The sequence below is a fragment of the Labeo rohita genome, chromosome 23 (assembly GCF_022985175.1).
Source record: "Labeo rohita strain BAU-BD-2019 chromosome 23, IGBB_LRoh.1.0, whole genome shotgun sequence".
Classification (NCBI taxonomy): domain Eukaryota; kingdom Metazoa; phylum Chordata; class Actinopteri; order Cypriniformes; family Cyprinidae; genus Labeo; species Labeo rohita.
Window position 1 is genome coordinate 27419685 of NC_066891.1, and position 21218 is coordinate 27440902.

The window sequence follows — 21218 nt, forward strand, 5'->3', positions numbered from 1 at the left end:
GGAGTAGTGATGCTAAAAATTCTGCTTTTGATTAGGAATAAATTGCGTTTTGAGATATATTCAAGTGAAATATATTGAAATAATATATTCAAGAATACAACTATTTGAAAATCTGAAATCTGAGAGAGCAAAAAAATTTAAATATTGTGGAAAATATTTTGATTTTTGGCATCAAAGAAAAATTGATAATTTTGACCCATACAATATGTTGTTGTCTATTGCTACAAATATACCAGCACTACTTAAGACTGGTTTTGTGGTCTAGGATCAGTCTTGGCTGGACCGTACAGCTGTACTATATATAGGTTTGTCAGCTGTACTATACTGTGTGTACATATGTATGTATGTATGTATGTGTGTGTGTGTATATATATATATATATATATATATATATATATATATATATATATATATATATATCTCAGAGGTTGTGCTAGACTTTAACATTGACATTGACAACATTAACATCATTTTGACGGACAGTCGTAAAACTTCTGTCATAATCTATTATCACCCGTCATTTCAATTTTCAGATTTTAATTATAATAACACATTTAATTGATTTTAATTTTTAATCATGAACAAACAGGACGACAGTGCAGTGTTTAAAAACAACAAAATACGCTAGGGCTGGGTAAACAAACAAAAAAAAAATGATTTTTTGGATTTTAATAGATTCTCATTTTGATGAACCAATATTGATTCTTAAATCCCAATCGATCTTTTTCTATGCTGTTTTCAACTGATGAATGAACAGTATACAGTTTGCCTTCCTTCCAAGAAATAGCAATAGGCTAGGCTTTGTGTTACTTTTGATACGAAACAAAGTCTCAGATTTCAAATTCTGTCCATTTCATTAGGAAATTTAAGCAATAAATACCATTTTGGCGCTCTTTAATGTGGTGTCATAGATCGTTGTAGCTTCTGTGTACTCGTCTGTGCGTAATCAAATGCATAGCAAAACATTCGTAAGTTTCGTTTTTGTTCTGGATCCCCTGCTTTTTAAATCAAAATAAATGCATCCTTGGTAAGCAGAAAATATTACCGACCGCAAACTTTTTAATAGTAGTGTACTCTATATGTGACCCTGGACCACAAAACCAGTCATAAGTAGCACGGGTATATTTGTAGCAGTAGCCAACAATACATTGTATGGGTCAAAATTATTGTTTTTTTTCTTTTATGCCAAAAATCATTAGGATATTAAGTAAAGATCATGTTCCATGAAGATATTTTGTAAATTTTCTACCATAAATATATCAGCTTATTTATTTAGCTTACATATGATAGATAAATCTCAGTTTCAAAAAATTGATCCTTATGACTGGTTTTGTGGTCCAGGGTCACATATACGCATATATGCAGTTTCAGTTCTTTTATTCGGTTAGTCAGTTCATGATGTGCCGCTCTACTCAAAATCAGTGGTGTGGCATGATGCAGTCACAAAATGGCATAATACTGTACGTCTTTTGTATTTGAGTGTTCAGCACAACTGAACTCCACAATAACACTACCCCTGATACAGGAGTCTGGTCTATCTGCTGTGTTCGGATTGCCTTGCCTGAATGCATTTGTGGACTTGTTCTGATTTATACATGCAGGATTAATAAATCTTGGCTGGACCGTACAGCTGTACTCTCTTACTTAACTCTGAATGTCTTAGTGGAGTGTAGTGAGGATTGAATTCAGCTTTGTTTATATGCTGGTCTGTACCTATCATACTGTAGGCGAATTGAGCTTCTTAAGCAAAAGCCTCAATTTCATCTCCATGCATTTGAAATTTCAAAGAAGGTCAGTCTTTTTTTACAGTGAGCTGATTGGAAAGAGGCAGGCGTTTTAATAGCTCAGTGGGTTTAGCATCTTGAGCTGTCGATGTGTTTAATAGCTGCAGAATGCTTTGAACATCACTGTAAAGCTTCTTCCCGTCTTTGTGTCTTTTTTCCGCTTCCTCCCCAGTGCTTTTTGCTTTTTGGAGATGAAGACTTCATCTTTTTTTGCTCTGACTCTGGTTTTTCATGTCAGAGTGGAGGATTGACTATACGGTCCCTCTAAGATAATACTGGCGCAGGAAGCTTGGCTTTCTTACACGCATAAAAACATGTGTTTTATTTCTTTTATAGCATTTCTTTTCCGCTCTCATCTTTTTCCAGAATTCTCCTCACTATATTAAAAGAAGACAGGGCTCCAGGCGGTGACTAAAATGGTTGCTAATGCAACAAAATGTTTATGGCATTAATTTAAAATCTGTTCACCTTTGACGACAGTCTGGAACGCTTTATGCATGTCAATATATGTTTTTTCTTACATATCATCTTCTAGGCTGCCATTAGCTGACAGCTTAAGCCATCTGATAAAAAAAATGACTCTCTTGAGCTAGATCTTAATGCATCAGTCAAAAAGATTCTCACAGGTCAGTTAACAGTTTGAATTAGACTGTTAATGTCTGAGTGAATGAATCTTTCAGAGCCGTGACTGACTTCATCGCTGTACCAAAAGTCCATTTGTGACCCTGGACCACAAAAAATGATCTGAAAGCTGAATAAATAAGCTTTCCATTGATGTATGGTTTGTTAGGATAGGACAGGGGTGGCGAACTCCGTTCCTGGAGAGCCACAGCCCTGCAGAGTTCAGCTCCAACCCTAATAAAAACTCACCTGCCTGTAGCTTTCTAGTGACTCTTCAGACCTGGATTGGCTTATTCAGGTGTGTTTGATTAGGGTTGAAAGAAAACTATGCAGGGCTGCGGCTCTCCAGGACCGACGTTCGCCACCTCTGGCATAGGACAATATTTGTTCGAGATGCAACTATTTAAACATATGGAATCAGAGGGTGCAAAAAAATCCAAATATTGAGAAAATCGCCTTTGAAGTTGTCCAAATAAAGTTCTTAGCAATGCATATTACTAATAAAAAAATATGTTTTGATGTATTTACGGTAGGTAATGTACAAAATATCTTCATGGAACATGATCTTTACTTAATAACAAATGATTTTTGGCATAAAAAAAACAAAATGTATGATTTTGACCCATACAATGTATTGTTGGCTATTGCTATAAATATACCCGTGCTACTTATGACTTGTTTTTTGGTCCAGGGTCACATTTTTAGTCATGCCATTTGAAAATGAGGAACCGTTCCCTTGTATGTTTTAGACTTGCAACAATCTGTTTGCTAGCTGGTTGTTTATGTAACAATATTTGTTAGTTCAAAAAAGTAATTTGAGCTGACTCTGTCTTTATTTTTGTATTATTTAAAACATTTCATGTTTATGTTCGTAACATTTCATCAAAATGTAATTAGTTCCTCAGCAACTTTTCATTGTAACTGTTTATTTAGCAAGGGTCCATTATACCAATCAAGTGATAGTACATTTTTCACATTGTTTAAAAAAACCTTTCTTTTCATAATTCTGTATACTGAAGAAAAAAACAGCTGCAGTTTCCACAAACAACCATTTTCAACATTCATAATAATCAGAAGTGTCTCTTGAGCATCAAATCAGAATATTAGTAATGATTTCTGAAGGAGCATTCAGTTTTGATCACAGGAATAAATGACATTTTACAATACATTCAGGTAGAAAACAGTTATTTTAAGTTGCAGTAATATTTCACAATTTTACTGTTTGCACTGTATTTTTATCAAAAAATGCTTAGCAAAAAAAACTTTTTTTTTCCAAACACAAAAAAAAAAACATTAAAAACCTCATATTTATGCATCCATTTCAGCCTGGTCTCATTGTTTATATGTAGATATTAGTACGTAACATTTACAAGAACAAAACATGCATATTTGTGATCCTGGACCACAAAAGTCTTAAGTAGCAAAGGTATATTTGTAGCAATAGCCAACAATATATTGTATGGGTCAAAATTATACATTTTTCTTTTTAATGCCAAAAATCATTAGGATATTAAGTAAAGACCATGTTCCGTGAAGATATTTTTGTAGATTTCCTACCGTAGATATATTAAAACTTGGATTGGTAATATGCATTACTAAGAACTTCATTTGGACAACTTTAAAGGCGATTTTCTCAATATTAGCATTTTTTTGCACCCTCAGATTTTAGATATTCAAATAGTTATTTAAATACTTATATATTCAGCTTTCAGATGATGTATAAATAAAAAAAAACAACAACAACAACAACAAAAAAAACCCTTATGACTGATTTTGTGGTCCAGGATCACATTTATATGTTTTATTGATGCTGAAATGTATTTTAATGTTTAAAAACATACAAATTACTACATATTTTTTTGCTTAAAAAACATAAAATATTTACAGATCTTTTATAACATTAAAATATTTGTATCAATGCATTTTCATAATTTTATTGATAGACCCCTTAACCTACCCCCAAACCTAAAACTACCCATTTTTAATAGCAAATATAAAAAGATATAAAACGTAATTGACCGAAATATGCAGGGAAATGACCATTTAAGTAACAATATAGCATTAAAAACATATTTTTTATAGTTCCTAATCCCACTCCTAACTCTAAACCAAACCATTTCTATACAGTATAAAAACTTGACAGACAGATAAGTGCAATCACAATGATTTATTTATTGCAAAATGTCAAAAGCAGTACCAAAAGCAGTTCAAATGACGATGCTTTGCAGCTGCAATCCTCTCTGGTGGAATACAATAGTTTCGTATGAGATGCAGAGCTGAATTTAAGTTGTTAATGCTGAAAAAATGCTGAAAACATGTCAGTATTGTACATTTAGATGCAGTAATTGGCATTGTAAATGTAAGTTTTGTAGAAGCACATTTTATGTAAAATGCATACGAACTATCATGAGATCACGTTGTCCATATGCACTACAGCTACAAGAAAAATAGGTGAAATACTTAGCAATTTGCCAGAATTTTACCCAAACTGATTCAAGTAAGAGAACATGCATTTGGAAAATGGCATTTCAGGATTCCCATCTCCCAACTACGGTTTTATGCATATTAAAAACTTTCTGAAAGTCATATCTGGTGTAATATACTTGCTGTACTAGACAGAGACACGCCTGTGTGTTCACCAAGGCATGGTGCTTTCCCCATTACCCTCCTTTCCCACCTAATTCCAAATGCATTTGCATGGAGATGGAGTGCAGGAGTAAGACTCAGAGGTCTCGCTTTCATTCGGATACCTGTGGTGAGGTCGTCTTACATCTCTCTAGAAGTGCATTACCTCCCATATCCCGCTCTATTCCATCTTCCCATCCTGTCATCATCTCTTCATTCCACTTCTCCTAAATTCCCCCTGAAGCAGGCGATCGCCTTTGATCACGCATGAGATATTTGATCAATAATTGAGATGAGCTCGTCTGCCGTGTTTTTAGGTCTCGCGTTAAGACTCTGCGTCCAATTTGACTTTAATATGTTGCTATTTTTACTCGTGCTTGAGTATTAAAAGGCATTTAAAATGAAAGAGAAATCTGAGGACGCAAAGTGGATTTCAAGAGGTGCATTATGGGAATTGTAATTTGCTGATGTCATGTGATAGGTCTAAACTTAATATTCAGTTAAACAGGTTAATTAAGTGTGTTTATTACATCCATTTGTTTCAGCAGAGCGTTGCACGCTGCTGTTTGTCATACCTGTGAGAACAAACTGATTTGTTTTGGAAAAGTGAGTGGAATGGAAGTTTAAATAAATGAGATGCATATTTTAAAAGAATTGTATCTCAATATATTTCAGCCTTTTGAGGATATGCAGTGTGAATTGCATTCATATTTTTACATGCAGAAAGGGTAGCCAATCAGAACAATGTCATTTAGATGCAGACATCTCAGAAAGTACAATAACAAGAAGTGAAATGTTGTTTTTGGTGCAAGAAAAACGTTAAAATTAAATGCTGCAGAAGTCTTGGGGGCGTGGGATGTTAGCATTCTTCTCACCACTGACACCGTGTGCAAACAACTTACAAAGTCGTTCAAAGGGAGGGAGAGAAGTGGAATTAGCTTTATGTTTGGGGTCAGCGAATGGTACTTTAGATTGACCGGCCAGAGAACAGAGTCGGTATCACGATAAGATAGCAAGACCTGTACCAGCTGCATCTGTACCCAGAGTTGTGTCTGTGTGGAGTGGGTATTCCCTTCGTTATAGGCAATAAATGTCCCCATAGGGATAGTAATACCAGTAATTTTTTGGCCTTGTGGGGCCCACATGAGAAAACAAGCTTATAAATCATATAGAATTAAGTTATTTGAAAATCTAAATAGCAGAAAGCTTCCTGTGAGGGGTAGGTTTAGGGTAAGGGGTTAGAAAATACAGTTTGTACAGTACAAAAACCATTATGCCTGTGGAGAGTCCCCATTAAACACTGAAACCTGTGTGTGTACTTGTTCTTGCTACATTGTGGGGACCGGCTTGTGGTCCCCATGGGTACAAAAGCTTATAAATCATACAGAATGAGATTTTTTGAGAAAGTAAAAATGCAGAAAGTTTTCTGTAAGGGTTAGGTTTAGGGGTAGGGTTAGGGTAAGGGGATAGAAAATACAGTGTGGACAGTATAAAAACCATTGCGCCTATGGAGAGTCCCCACAAAGATAATAAACCAGACATATATGTGTGTGTGTGTGTGTGTGTGTGTGTGTGTGTGTGTGTACATGTTCTTGCTACATTGTGGGGACCAAATGGATATCCCCACAAGGATTAAAAATAGTACATGATGTTTATCTGAAAATGTAACAATGCAGACATGTTTTCTGTGAGGGGTAGGTTTAGGGTTAGGGTTGGGTTAGGGGATAGACAATATTGTTTGGTCAATATAGAAACTATAAACGTCTATGGGAAGTTCCCACTATTCACAAAAACAAATGTGTGTGTGTGTGTTTGTGTGTGTGTGTGTTAGAGAGCGAGAGAGAGAGAGGTAATTTAACACCAAACACCGCAAATGTAATTGCGAATGAACTGTCGCATTTTTTAAATTGATCATTTTTAAAGTGTTAGATCTTGTTTACTTACAATGCAGAGACCTTTAAAGTACAACAAAACATTTCTATTTCAAATAACTAGTCTGAACCTTTCTATTCATTAAATAATTCTGAAAGAAAATTATATACAAAATATATAGAAAATATACAAAATTATTAAGCAGCAATGTTTGATATTGCAGCAAATATTGATAATCAACAGTTTTACTGTATGTTGATCATATAATTTTTTTTATAGAAAGACAAAGGCAAGATGAGCGTTTGAGATTAAAAAGTATTTAAACTGTATTTTTTTTCGCTAAATAAGACCCTTCTTCCTCGGCTGGGATCGTTTATAACTGCATTTGGGATCGTTTGAAGCGGCATTTAAAGGGGTCATCGGATGCTAAGTTCACTTTTACATGTTGTTTGAACATTAATGTGTGTTGGCAGTGTATGTACAACTCTACCCTATAATGATAAAAATGCATGCAGTGGTTTTTAATCTCTAAAAATAATATCTGCTTTTTCAAATCGAGCCATTCTCAGATGCCTATCATTGTTGCGTCACACCAACAGAGGACACTCCCACAATAGTTGATTGACATGAGCGTTTTACCTCAGATCAGTTGTAACAGTCTGCCCTCTTTGTTGCGATGCCGAATCAGGGATGTATATTAGACAAGAATATCTCTGATTGAGCGACTGAGGTGTTGTGTTGCTGGATGTAATAATGAACACAATGGTTGTCATTTACTCCCGACATCTGAGCCGCTGAAGATGCAGTGGATTGCGTTTGTTTGTGAAGGGAATGTGCCTCCCTGAACTACATATATCCGTCTATGTTCACGCAAATCATTTGTGATCCAGCTTCACCTACAGCAGAAGTGAGTATAAGGGTTTTTTATGAATCTCCACAATCACCTTTCCTAATAGCATGCTAGTTAGCAAGTTTCGCGGCTAAATGCGGCTAAACACGACTGAATGTAGCTAAAGTAAACAGGCTCATCACTCCACAGAGAGAAGAGAGGGGCGGGGCGAGCTGAGCTCATTTGCATTTAACGCAGCCTCAACCAGAATGAGATGATTTTTGCAGAGCTGATTTTAGCAAGGTAAAAAGGATGTTGTTTTACACGGCCACTGAGCATTTTTAACCAAAGTATATTATAGAATTTTCATTAAGACCCTAAAGAATCATATCAACTTGTGGAAAATGGGCATCCGATGACCCCTTTAAACTGCATTTTGGAAGTTCAAAATCGGAGCACCATATCAGTCCATTATATGGGGAAAAATCCTGAAATGTTTTCCTCAAAAAACATAATTTCCTTACGACTGAAGAAAGAAAGACATGAACATCTTGGATGACAAGGGGGTGAGTACATTATCTGTAAATTGTTTTTCTGGAAGTGAACTTCTCCTTTAAACTTGGAAAAAGTCAGATTTTCATGACATGTCCCCTTTATGAATGAATAGTTATTTTAATGTTACCATTTTAAGTGCCTTTTTCTGTACATGCATTCACAGCATGTCAAGTCTCTTCATTTATCATTCACCCAGAAGTGCAGGTGCTCTGAACTAAGTGTCTAATTGGTGCTTGTGAATAAGGCATCACTTGATGTCATTCACATGCCAGTCTGCGAAATGATTACGAATTCCTCTGTAGTCTTAAAGCATCTCCATCACTCCTCAGAGTTAATTTAAGTTCCTCTACATTAACGACATTTCCACCGAGGTTTTCCACGGCTCCAAAGCGCACAGATATTCTTTTGATTGCTTGTACTTCGCTGCTGGAATTGAGCTGTTGTTTTGTGGACTTCTCTTATTAGTAGCTGATTTTCTTCTCTGCCGTCATGAGGAATCTCCTCACAACTGAAATCAAAGTTTTATTCTCAGACGTCTTTGTGAAATTGGAAAGTTCTAAAACGTTATTTCTTTGCAAACTTTGCAAAGTCTACGAAGTCTCTGGAGCTGTGAGTCATACAAGCTTTTATTACTGCTGTTTGCCAAAGTAAACATCGCTGTTACATGCTTGCCGTTTGGGATCTAAGTGCAAAGCGTACAAAAATTTCCTTGTGATTTGAACATTAATGATACCTAAAGTGACATTAGTTGCAGTTGTTTGTTTTAGTCCCCAAAACTGAATGTACACCCTCTGTTTTCATTGTCATATTATCCCATCTCTATGCATTGTACTCAGAGATCTGATTTCAGTCTGTACTAAAGGCTGATAATGAGAGAAGAAGAGTTAAGTGGATTGGAAGGAGAGAGCGAGCGAGAGATAAAAAGTGGACGGAGACAGATTGATCCACCTCAACCCTTCTGCATTCAGCTGCCGTTTCTTCACTCTAAATGATTTGGGCAGTTTTACTCGAGCTTATTCCCATCTGCCTTCCTCTCGCACTTTATCACAGAATGAGCAGATGAGACTTAAAGTGGTTGGGATCGCTCATGTTTGAATGGAGTGAATGATGACAGACAGTGACGTGATTTGTCTGTGTGGACGTGTTCATCAGAGCATTAGATGTGTCTTGTTTGATTCGGAGCAGATCTGCACCTTCCTTCTGTGTCTGTCTTGGATCAGAAAGTGTTAGTTTGATGCGCAGGATGTTTGTGATTATTACTCATGCCACTGTTTTCTTGCACCTGCTAAATTTGTATGACTTCCAATTCTGTCTGTCCACCGAAGTGCTGTGTGACAAGACAATTAAAACATATTTGATGTTTACTACACAATTATGAGGAGCAGGATTTTTACTGCAGGCTAGTTAGGACAAAAACATGATCACTTTTCTCTTTATCACACTGTACTTGATTAGGAAACTGCGATGAGTTTTTGATTATTGTTGTCTGTTCTTTTTTTCTTTATTGTTTTTTTTTTTTTGTAATTTGCTTTCTGTTGTTAGTGTTTTATTGAATTTAAGTATTTGTATTTCATTTTCTAAGTTTAATTAGCTTAGTTCTTTGTGGTTTGCTTTTTGTTGCATGTTATTAGTTTTGTTTTGTTGTTTGCTCTGTTGTATTGGTTTTGTTTTGTGGTTTGCCTTTTGTTAGTTTTTTATTACTGTGTTAACACACCCTTACTTTTTATTTTGAATGTGATTAATCACAATTAATCGATTTGGCAGCACTAGTAATAGTGTATTTGTTTTTTTAGTATTTTATTTTTTAGCTTTTTGTTTTTGTATTTTTTCTTTGTTATATTAGGTTTTTTTGTGTTTTGATTTTTGTTCCATGTTATTGGTTTTGTGTTAGAATGTTTTTTTTTTTTTTTTTTTTTTTTTTTTTTTTTGTAGTTTGCTTTTTGTTCTGAGTATTTGTTTTGAGTATTTGATTTTGTTTAGCTTTTAGTTTGTATTTTATTTTCTAAATTAGCTTAGTTTTTCGTGATTTGCTTTTTGTTGCATGCTATTGTTTTTGTGTGTGTGTGTGTGTGTGTGTGTGTGTGGTTTGTGATTTCCTCGTGATTAATCGCATACAAAAAAGTGTGTTTACATTATGTGGGTGTACTATGTATATTTGTACGTATATATAAAAACACACACACACACATACATTTTATTTAAGATGCGATTAATCACAATTAATCGATCTGGCAGCACTAGTAATAGTGTATTTGTTTTGATTGTTTCAATTTTGTTTAGCTTTTTGTTTGTATTTTATTTTCTTTGTTATATTAGCTTTTTTTGTGGTTTAATTTTGTTTCATGTCATTGGATTTGTTTTTTTTTTTTTTTTTTGTAGTTTGCTTTTTGTTGTTAGTGTTTTATTGAATTTGTTCGTTTTTGAGTATTTGATTTTTGTTTAGCTTTTAGTTTGTATTTTATTTTCTAAATTTCATTAGCTTAGTTTTTTTGTGGTTTGGTTTTTGTTGCATGTTATTGTTTATTTTTGTTGTTGTTGTTGTTTGCTCTTTGTGTTTTATTGGTTTTGTCTATTTGTAGTTTGCTTTTTTTTTGTTAGTGTTGTTTGTTTGTTTGTTTGTTTGTTTGTTTTTGGTCTGCTGTTTTATTTAGGGCTGACATCCAAAATAAATGTTTGTGTTTACATTGTGGGTTTACTCTATTTATACATATATAAACACACACACACACACACTATTTTGGATGTGATTAGTCGCGATTAATCAGTTTGACAGCCCTAGTAATACTGTAATTGTTTGAGTATTTCATTTTGTTTGGCTTTTTGTTTGTATTTTTTTCTTTCTTTGTTTTATTAGCTTTTTTGTGGTTTCCTTTTTGTTGCATGTTATTGGTTTTGTTTTGTGGTATGATTTTCAATGTCAGTGTTTTATTGGTTTTGTTTTGTTGTTGTATAGAGTTTTTTTTTTTTTGTTTTTTTGTCTGTTTTTGTTTTTTAAATATTTATAAATATACAAACTTAAAAACCCATCCCACCCCTGGTAGACTTCAGTAATATAAAATAAAACACAAACACATCCATTTAACAAAATAAATTAAATAAAAAATAAATAGATAAATAAAAAAAGTTGACACATTATCAAAAGCGGTATGCCGTATATTCACAGTCTTAGCATGGGATTGATTATTATTTTTTTATTTTTTGTGTGTGTATTATTGGTTGTATTTTGTGTTTCTTAGGATTCTTTTTTTTTGGGGGTTGTTTTGGTTCATGGTTTTTCTTTTGTTTTTGTTTTTTGTAGTGCTTATTTTGGTATGGTTGCGGTTTTGATTTTATTTTTGGTTTAGCAGTGAAATGTTCTTGTTCAAGTGGGGATTGCAGCTGTGAATGGTTTTGTTTCAGTGTGTATCTGTGTTAGGATGGACTCTCTCTATCTCTCTCTCTCTCTCTCTCTCTCTCTCTCTCTCTCTCTCTCTCTCAATCAGCACATAATGACAGCCAGTGCTCAAAGGAGTCATTATTTTCTCCACAGCACACAGTTTGTGGTTCACATAATGGGCACACGCAATCACAGAAGCACAGTTTGTTGGGCACTGTAAATCGGTCACTTTACTGTAAATCACAGTTCACTTCAACATCTCAAAACACTAGCACTCCCTTGCTGTAAAGTCCTGTCACACACTGTTTATCTGAATCCAGTTTACTATGTTCTAGCCGTCATTTGAATGATAGACACTTCAGGTACATGAGGGGTCTTGCACAGTGTTTCCTGCTTAAATGGATGGAGTGTATAAAAGGATTGAGTGTGTGTGTGTGGGTGTTTAATATCTTGTTGTGAGATCAGCACCTCAGATTGCTCTCTGCGCTGTCTTACATCGATCGCTCAGATGCTGCTGTGTTAGACGCACTGTGTTTAGAGTATATGGCATTGATCAATGAAGAAACGTGAAACAAGCACACTCATACAAACAATGAGAGATGTGTGCCTCTGTCCTACATGATATATAGTGTGTCCTTAATCCATAAAGTGGAGACGTTCTGTATGTTTGTTGATGAAAGTAGAGCTGCTTTAGAGATTTAGTTTTTCTGTTGCACTGCGTACAATGAATTATACCTTACCAAGTGGTGCACTATTCCCACACTATTGGTCTTGTGTTGTGATGTTGTGTATATTGTATTTTTGTCTTGTTTTGAGCTAATGGGTGTGTATGTTTGTTTGTGTAGGGAAATGATGTGATGGAAGAGCAAGACCTGAGAGAAATTGGCATCACGGATCCGTCACATCGCAGGAAGATCCTCAGTGCCGCACGTTCTTTACCAAAGGTGTGTGTCAGTCTAAAATGCTTTGATATGGATGGTCATATGCTAATAATCACTTATGACTTTAGCCTTTAGCAGTATTATACTGTAAGATTTCCATCATTGTATGTGTCAGCCGATGATTTATCTGTACTGTTTTTGTTTGGCTTTGAACTCTGCAGGTGAAAGCATTAGGCTGTGACGGCAGCACGTCTCTCGCTGCATGGCTGGACGTCCTGGGTCTTCAAGAGTACCTGCAAAACTTCCTGTCCAGCGGCTATCGCACGCTAGAATGCGTGAAGAACCTTTGGGAGCTGGAGATTGTTAATGTGAGAATGAGATGCATTTTAAAGATTTACAGTATTGACTTATTTCAAGTATTATATTATTATTATATTGTATTAAGTATATATATTATATACAAAGTATTTACACAGTTGGCTCTTCATTTATTTTAAAAATTCAGTTACAGTCATGGGCTAAATTATCGCTACCCTTGCGATTCTGTCAGAAAAACTATCTTCTCTTTGTTGCGGTTGCAAATGTTTTGGTACTCACATGTTTACTTTTTTGTTTGCATTGGAACAACACAAAAAAACAGACAAATCTGATACAATTCCATACAGAACCCAAAAAATGCACTGGAAAAAATTATTGGCACCCTTAACTTAATATTTGGTAGCACCCCCTTTGGAAAAAATAACAAAAATAAATCACTTCCTGTAACCATTAATGAGTTTTGAACCACTCTTCTTTTGCAAACTGCTCCAGGTCATTCAGATTTGAAGGATGCCTTCTCCCAACTGCTGTTTTGAGATCTCTCCACAGGTGTCTATGGGATTTAGATCTGGACTCATTGTTGGCCATTTCAGAACTCTCTAGCACTTTGTTTGTAACCATTTCTGAGCGCTTTTGAAGTGTGTTTCGGGACATTGTCCTGCTGGAAGACCCATGACCTCTGGTGGAGACGCAGCTTTCTGACACTGGCCATGACGTTGCGCCCTAAAATTCTTTGGTAATCATCAGATTTCATGATACCGTTCACACAGTCAAGGCATCCAGTGCCAGAAGCAGCAAAGCAAACCCGAAACATCTTTGAACCTCCACCATGTTTGACTGTAGGGACTGTGTTCTTTTCTTTGAAGGCCTCATTTATTTTTTCTGTAAACAGTGCAATGATGTATTTTACAAAAAAGCTCTACTTTTGTCTCCTCTGTCCACAGCATGTTACCCCATAAGGATTGTGGTTTTGTTACATAAGATTTGGCAAACTCCAGTCTTGCTTTTTTATGCCTTTGTGTCAGCAGTGGTGTCCTCCTGGGTCTCCTACCATGGCGTCCCTTTTCAAGGGATAGTGAGGGCTGACACTGTTGTTTCCTGTGTCTGCAGATCAGCTTGAATTTGTTTGGATGTTAATCAGGGTTCTTTATCCACCATTCAAACAATCCATTGTTGTAATTTTTCATTATTTTTTCTCTTCTGTCCACATCCAGGAAGGTTATCTACAGTGCCATGGGCTGTAAACCTCTTGATGATATTTTTTTCATTCAAATCCAGAGAGAACTCTTTACACTTCTTTCTTTTCTCCATGCTCAGTGTGACACACAACACGAAGGTTGAGTCAACTCTTCTCCATTTTAACTGGTTGCAAGTGTGATTACTATACACACCTGTTACTCACCACAGGTGTGTCTAAATACAGATTACAGGAGCATCACATGCTTGAAAAGCAATTATTTCTTACAATTTTTCAAGGTGACAATATTTTCGTCCAGTCCATTTTCGAGTCCTGTGTGAAATTTTATCAAGTTTGACTTTTCTTCTCTGTTTTTTGTTTTGTGTTGGTGCAGTGCAAACAAAAACAATAAGCACGTGAATACCAAAACATTTGAGCTGGAACAATTTTCTGAGGGAAGTGTTGCATTTTCTGACAGAATTGCAAGGGTGCCAATATTTTTGGCCATGACTGTAATTTGTTATGAATTATTAAATTGGGATCATGGTATTTATGTTGCTTAATAGAAATTAGGAGTAATTTTTGCCTTTGTGTGCATTTTATATCTGTTTGTAGGTGCTGAAGATCACATTATTGGGCCACAGAAAAAGGATTATTGCATCGTTAGCTGAACGACCATATGAGGAGCCTCCGGTCAAACCGCCCCGCCTCTCTCAGATTAGAGTAAGTACTGCTGTATACTGTAATATTAAAACATTGTAGAATAGTTTTTTGGCAAAATAAACTTGAAGTAGACAATACGAGTATATGTAAACAAAAACAAGGCTCTGATGGAAGAATTACATTTTGTTCAATATGCCATGTTTTAGGTCAGGCAGCTTTTTGTAGTAGGTTTGGTCTCTATAAAAACATGATTCATATTTTGCATGACATATTGATTAATTTTAGTCCATTTTACTGAAATATGAAGTTTTAGTTGACTATGATTTGCAAGCTGAACTCAAACTATAATAGACCAAATATTTGATCTGTAAATGTGTATTAATTTAAATGATTAAAAAATTCAAAAGTTGTGTTTGCTTTGCGTTGCGTTGCGTTGCGCAGTGTAAATATAACACCATGTCTGCATTTGTGATTATAGAAACGACAAGCAAGCAGCACTACTCTACACTGCTCAAAACTCACATTTGAATAGTCAGAAGCAAATTCTTTAAATATAAAAAAATGTACTTACAGGCTGTGAGTCAGAAGTGTCAGACTGTCCTTGCAATTTAGTGTGCACAGCCGGCATTGTAGGCTACTCTCCCAGGTTCAGGAAACGGTCCTCTGTAAAATATGCTGCTCACACTCGAATATTTGCGTTGTACTCTTCTGGAACAGTGTTGTAAATATAACTTAACCACTGATTTCTAGTTGTGTCCTCATTTGGAAGGCCGAACAAAGTACTTTTGCTTTCTCAAACAAAACCCACAGCATCTTCACAACATGGTGACGGCTGCAACAATACTACAGTCAGAATAAAAGTTATGCCTTCTTTCTTTGCATGTACATTTGGGCGTTGTTATGCAAATCTACCCACACCGTGACGTAGACATGAAGGGGCGTGCTTGAATGAGCCGTTTTAGGAAGACGTGGCTGAGTCTTAAAATATCTCTTTGGGTTTGAGACTTTACAGATCTTATCTATGCATGAACAGCTTGTAATGCTCCAAAGACAAAGGAAAACATGAAATCGCAACATATAACCCCTTTAAGGTTTTTAAGGAAATAGATTGGAAATAACAATAAAATAAATTATATTTTGTATGGAGAAAATACAAGAAGCACATTTTAATGTCCTTTAAGGTTTTATTCTCTTCATTCCCTCTCAAAATTTCTAACAAGCTGATCCTGCTACTAAAAAAGAAGCAGTTTCCACAGATATTAAAGTGTTCTGTACCACCCTTACATCTTAAAACATCCATAGCACCTTACGTCATCATCAAATGGAAAAATAAATGGTATCAGTGTACGAACAACTGTCTTATTTTATTAAATTATGCTGGTTTAAGTTCTCTTAGAGAATTATGTTACTCCGAAAACACTTTCAAAGAAATCTTTATCTTTCAAAGAATTTTTATCTGAAGCAAACTTTAAAAACCTCATATATAAACTTGTTACTTAACATGAAAATAATGAACCTACCAACCCCCCAAATTTTCATTACTGTAATGCAAAATAAAATAAAATAAATTTATTTTTCTTTTTTCTTTAGAAGTTCCTTTCTCCAGGTCAAAAACATTTTGAACAGACTGCATGTCTGTATCTCACAGAAGGATATTGCGTGATTTTCACAATAAAATTAATCATATCTCACCCTAAATAAATAAATGAATGAACAAAACCAGGAAGCGGTTTTCTGTGTACTTTCCTCCATTGAAACACCCAGGTTGAAAAACAGTTTGCTTTATTGAACAGACTGCACTTCTGTCCCACACGGCCTTTGTTTTATTCACAACAAATGAAATCTGGCATCAACACTGATTATAGTCTATAACAAAGTGCAGCATACTGTAAACTCTCTCTCTCAAGCTCATTTCTGAGCAAGGACATCTTTCTGGTTGGCTGGTCTCCCTCATTGAACGCTTCTTTTGCAGTGTCAGGATCTCATGTCCCAGACCTCGTCTCCTCTGAGTCATTCAGACTCCTACACACGCTCTATGGATCCCCTGTTACCTGTGGGCGATTCTGGGAGGAGGAGAGGGCCAGATTCAGAATATGACGTGGCCATTCGACAGCGGCCCAACGACAGACCACAACCACAAGTGAGTCAAACTCCACAAATCCTTGTTTCTACTCAAAATGATGCTTATTTCGATCAGTTTGTCCTAAAAGTGTATTTCTTTGCTAAAGGAGAGATTTGAGGAACGTCAACGGGAACCTCGCTTGACCTTACGACCCCCGAGTTTGGCGGCACCGTACACACCCGTCCAGAACTGGCACCATCAGCCCGAGAAGCTCATTTTTGAATCATGCGGTTATGAGGCCAACGTAATAACATTTATATCATAAAACAGCCTGTTTAATATAATAATAAAGTCATAATTCATATCAAGGTGACTGGTTAGGAAATCATCCAAACCATTGATTGTGTTTAGTTGATGTGATTTAACTGTTTGTTTTTGCCGTCTCAGACCAACTCAAATGTGTCTCTCTGTCTTTATCGGTTTGTCCCGTCTCACTTGTCCTGCAGTATCTGGGTTCAATGCTCATTAAAGAACTAAGAGGAACGGAGTCAACGCAGGACGCCTGTGCTAAAATGAGGGTAGGTGTTCACAGAGTCTTCAGCCAATGAGAGCTCAAGGTCTCCTGTGAGGAGTCACGCCAGGACGCTGAGATTATTATTATATTTTGGAACGGGCAGCAGGCAGCACTGTCAGGGAAAATGCCACCCATGCGAGTCCTCTACGGGGCACTAGCGCAAAAAAAGGACAGTTTCATAATATACAGCTAACAAGGTCTGTCCAGAAAGTGGAAAATGGATTTCCGCTTCATCGCACTGTCTTGCTTGTGAGAGACAGACTGCAGATTTGCACTTAAAGGCTGTACTGATAAGAAGCCATTTGTGTTGGTGTTTAAATGGTTAAATAATCAAGCTAAGCTGTTTGCTCAGCTGGTCAGTGCAGAGATGTAGTCAAATTGAGTCGGGCCAGGGTGACGCACTTAATGAAAAGACCGAAGCAAAAACAGTCAGAACCAACAAATGTTTCTTTAAGTATTAGTCACATCTGGTCACATCTCGCCCCAAAATATCAGTGATAATAATAGTTAAGCACATTTCCCCTCAATTCCTTAATTAATAGTACTGTATTAATTTAAATATGTTTAAGTCATCCTGTGCCTCCTTTGGATGTTTGCTGAGGCCCCCTAGTGGGCACCTGATTTACAGTAATGAAAATGTTGGGACAAAATGTGTTATGGTAGTGCCCATACAATTAATCAAATAATCAATCAATACATTTGTATTGAAATATTCTGGGTATTATATTAACCCCATATGTTATAAAATGCATTGACAAACTCCTATAACCCTTTCTCTCTTTCTCAGAGGTCGACAGAACAGATGAGGAAGATCCCCACCATCGTCCTGTCCATCACGTACAAGGGTGTGAAATTCATTGATGCTGCCAACAAGGTGATGACATCATCCTCCTCAGTCGTTCACCCTGAGCAGGCAGATAAACAGCTGGTCATTAAACTGAAGCCCTCCGGCTCACGGGCATCTCTGTGTGCTCGTCACGTCACATGACTGATAAACAGGCACACTGAGGAACTCAGATTTATTGAGTGACTCTTGGCTGATCCTGAGCTCTTTGTCAGTTTCTCATTGATAAAGGTCATGGGTGTCTGAAAGAGCTCCTGATTTAATGTATTTGTTTTTATTGAAGTTTTATTCATTTTTGAGTCGGTAGACATTGCTTTGACAGTAATTGTTATTCTAAAAACCAATATTCAAAAATATTTTGGGTGGTTTTGGGAAACTGATTTCAGCAGTGAGATTATCAGTCTATCTGTTTTATCATCCATTCATGCAATCCATCCCATCCTTCCATACTCTCTCCAGTCCATCCTGTCTATCCCCCCAATCCATTTTATGCTATCCCATGCCATCCCAAAATTCCAGCCTCCCAATCCAACCCATCCAGTCCATCAATCTGTCTATCCATCAAATGCCATCCCATCCACCCAGTCCATCATATGCTATGCCAATGGCCTCCATCTCAGCCTCCCAATCCAACCCATCCATCCCATCCCATCCCATCCCATCCCATCCCATCCCACCCATCCATCATCCATTCATCCTTCCATCCAGCCGTCTGTTTCTCCCCCTATTTCACCCTATCCATCCACCCAATCCATTTTATGCTATCCCATCCCATCCCAAAATCCCAGCCTCCCAATTCAACTCTTCCAACCCATCCAATCCATCCTATGCCATCCCATCCACTCAATCCATCATATGCTATGCCTATGCCCTCCATCCCAGCCTCCCAATCCAACCCATCCATTCATCCATCCCATCAATCCAGTAGATCCAATCCATCCATCCATCTCTCCCCAGTCCATCCCATGCATCCAGCCAATCCATTTTATCCATCTACTCAATCATTTTTATCCATCTACTCAATCCATTTTATGCAATCCCATGCCATCCCTCCATCCCAACCTCCCAATCTATCTAATCCAACCTATCCAGTCCATCTAGCCATCCATCCAATGCCATGCCATGCCATCCCATCCTATCCCATCCTATCCCATCTACCCATTCCATCCTATCTGTCCATCTCATCCCATCTCATCTATCCACCCAATCCATCCAATGCCATCACATGCTATCCTATGCCATCCCAACCTTCCATCCATCCATCCCATCCAACTATCCATCCATCCAATCCAATTCATCCCATCTGTCCTATCCCATCTCATCTATTCGCCCAATCTATCCAATGCCATCACATGCTATCTCATCCATCACATTCATCCATCCATCGACCCAATCCATCCCACTCCATCCAATTCACACAATCCATCCAGTCCACACACGCCATCCAGTCCACTCCATCCATCCATCCATCCATCCAATCCAATCCAATTCAATCCCATCCATCCATCCATCCATCCAATCCATCCCACTCCATTCATCCATCCATCCATCCAATCCGTGCATCCATCCCAATACCATCCCATCCATCCATCCATCCATCTATCCATCCATCCATCCAATCCACCCAATCATCCCACTCCATTCATCCAGTCCACACAATCCATCCATTCATCCATCCATCCAATCCATCCTAATCCCATCCCTCCCAATCCCATCCAGTCCATCCCTGTCCATCCCATCCAGTCCACCCCGTCCACCCCTCCATACATCTCTCCATCCCGTCTCATCTATCCACCCAATCCATCCAGTGCCATTGCATGCTATCCCATCCATCCATGCCATCCACCCAATCCAGGGGTGCCCAAACTCGGTCTTGGAGGGCCAGTGTCCTGCAGAGTTTTGCTCCAACTTGCATCAACACCACCTGCCTGAAAGTTTCTAGTATGCCTAGTAAGAGCTTAATTAGCTGGTTCAGGTGTGTCTAATTAGGGTTGGAAATAAACTCTGCAGAACCCCCTGACCCAATCCATCCATCTCATTCATACATCCAATGCCATGCCATTCTTCCAATCCGTACAACTGTATGTTTCAGTATCAACTGATATTGACTGTTTTAGCTATTCCTTTGAGAACTACAGTAGTAATAAAGTGTTTAAGTTTTTTTTTTGGTTACAAGTTCTTGCATCTGTTGGCTAATGTCATCTTGGCCTTGTGTGTGCAGAACATCATTGCAGAACATGAGATCAGGAACATTTCGTGCGCGGCTCAGGACCCAGAGGACCTCTGCACGTTTGCTTACATCACTAAAGATTTGCAGAGCAGCCATCATTATTGCCACGTCTTCAGCACTGTAGATGTGGTAAGACCATCATTACACTGTGCATGAGATGAGGACTTTCTCCATCAGAGGTTCTCAGCTGTTTTGCCTCAGTTCTGTATGTGTATTCAGTATTTAAAAAAAAAAAAAAACATAAAGCTACAAACAGCTTAATTGCAGAAGTAAAAACCGCCAAATTTGCATTTCACATTATTTTTTCCATGCTGTCTGTGATAATCAGAACAGACCTGTTTTATGACCCACTAGTTGAGACCTACTGCTCTAAATTTTTTTGGAGCACTGCGAGTCTCTTTCTCTCTTTCTGTGGTGTGCAGAGTGCTGTGGGCCAATTGCCAGGCCTCTGATAGTATCACAAAGAGTTTTATAGGAGAGGTTGTGAGCAGCAGCCCATTAAAATTACATTGATCATACAGCTGCCTGAATGATACAGACACACACGCTAAACCTATCACTAAACCAGTAGAGCTGCAGCTAACATTTCACTTGATGATTCAAAAATCAAGAGATTATAGAACTGATAATTGACTAATCAGATGATTACTGCATCAATTAATGAAGGCTAATGATAGCTTTGTTATATTAGACATTGTATATAGACTTATATAGAGGTTTATATAGATGTTTTAATATAAAAAGTTTAGTTCAGTTTTGATAAAAAAAAATATATATATATGTATTTATAATGTGTGCATGCATCTT

General features: G+C 37.1%; 1 protein-coding gene across 3 annotated transcripts in view; it reads left to right on the plus strand.

Moving 5' to 3' along the window:
• LOC127154555 (ankyrin repeat and SAM domain-containing protein 1A) overlaps positions 1-21218 on the plus strand; it is a 139617-nt gene that overhangs the window by 105332 nt on the left and 13067 nt on the right. For all 3 annotated transcript variants that reach the window (XM_051096161.1, XM_051096160.1, XM_051096162.1), the window contains 8 exons: positions 12508-12606; positions 12765-12911; positions 14654-14761; positions 16674-16841; positions 16930-17067; positions 17270-17341; positions 18125-18211; positions 20403-20540. In XM_051096161.1, the coding sequence (XP_050952118.1) occupies positions 12508-12606; positions 12765-12911; positions 14654-14761; positions 16674-16841; positions 16930-17067; positions 17270-17341; positions 18125-18211; positions 20403-20540 (957 nt within the window). The remainder of the gene's footprint in view (positions 1-12507; positions 12607-12764; positions 12912-14653; positions 14762-16673; positions 16842-16929; positions 17068-17269; positions 17342-18124; positions 18212-20402; positions 20541-21218) is intronic.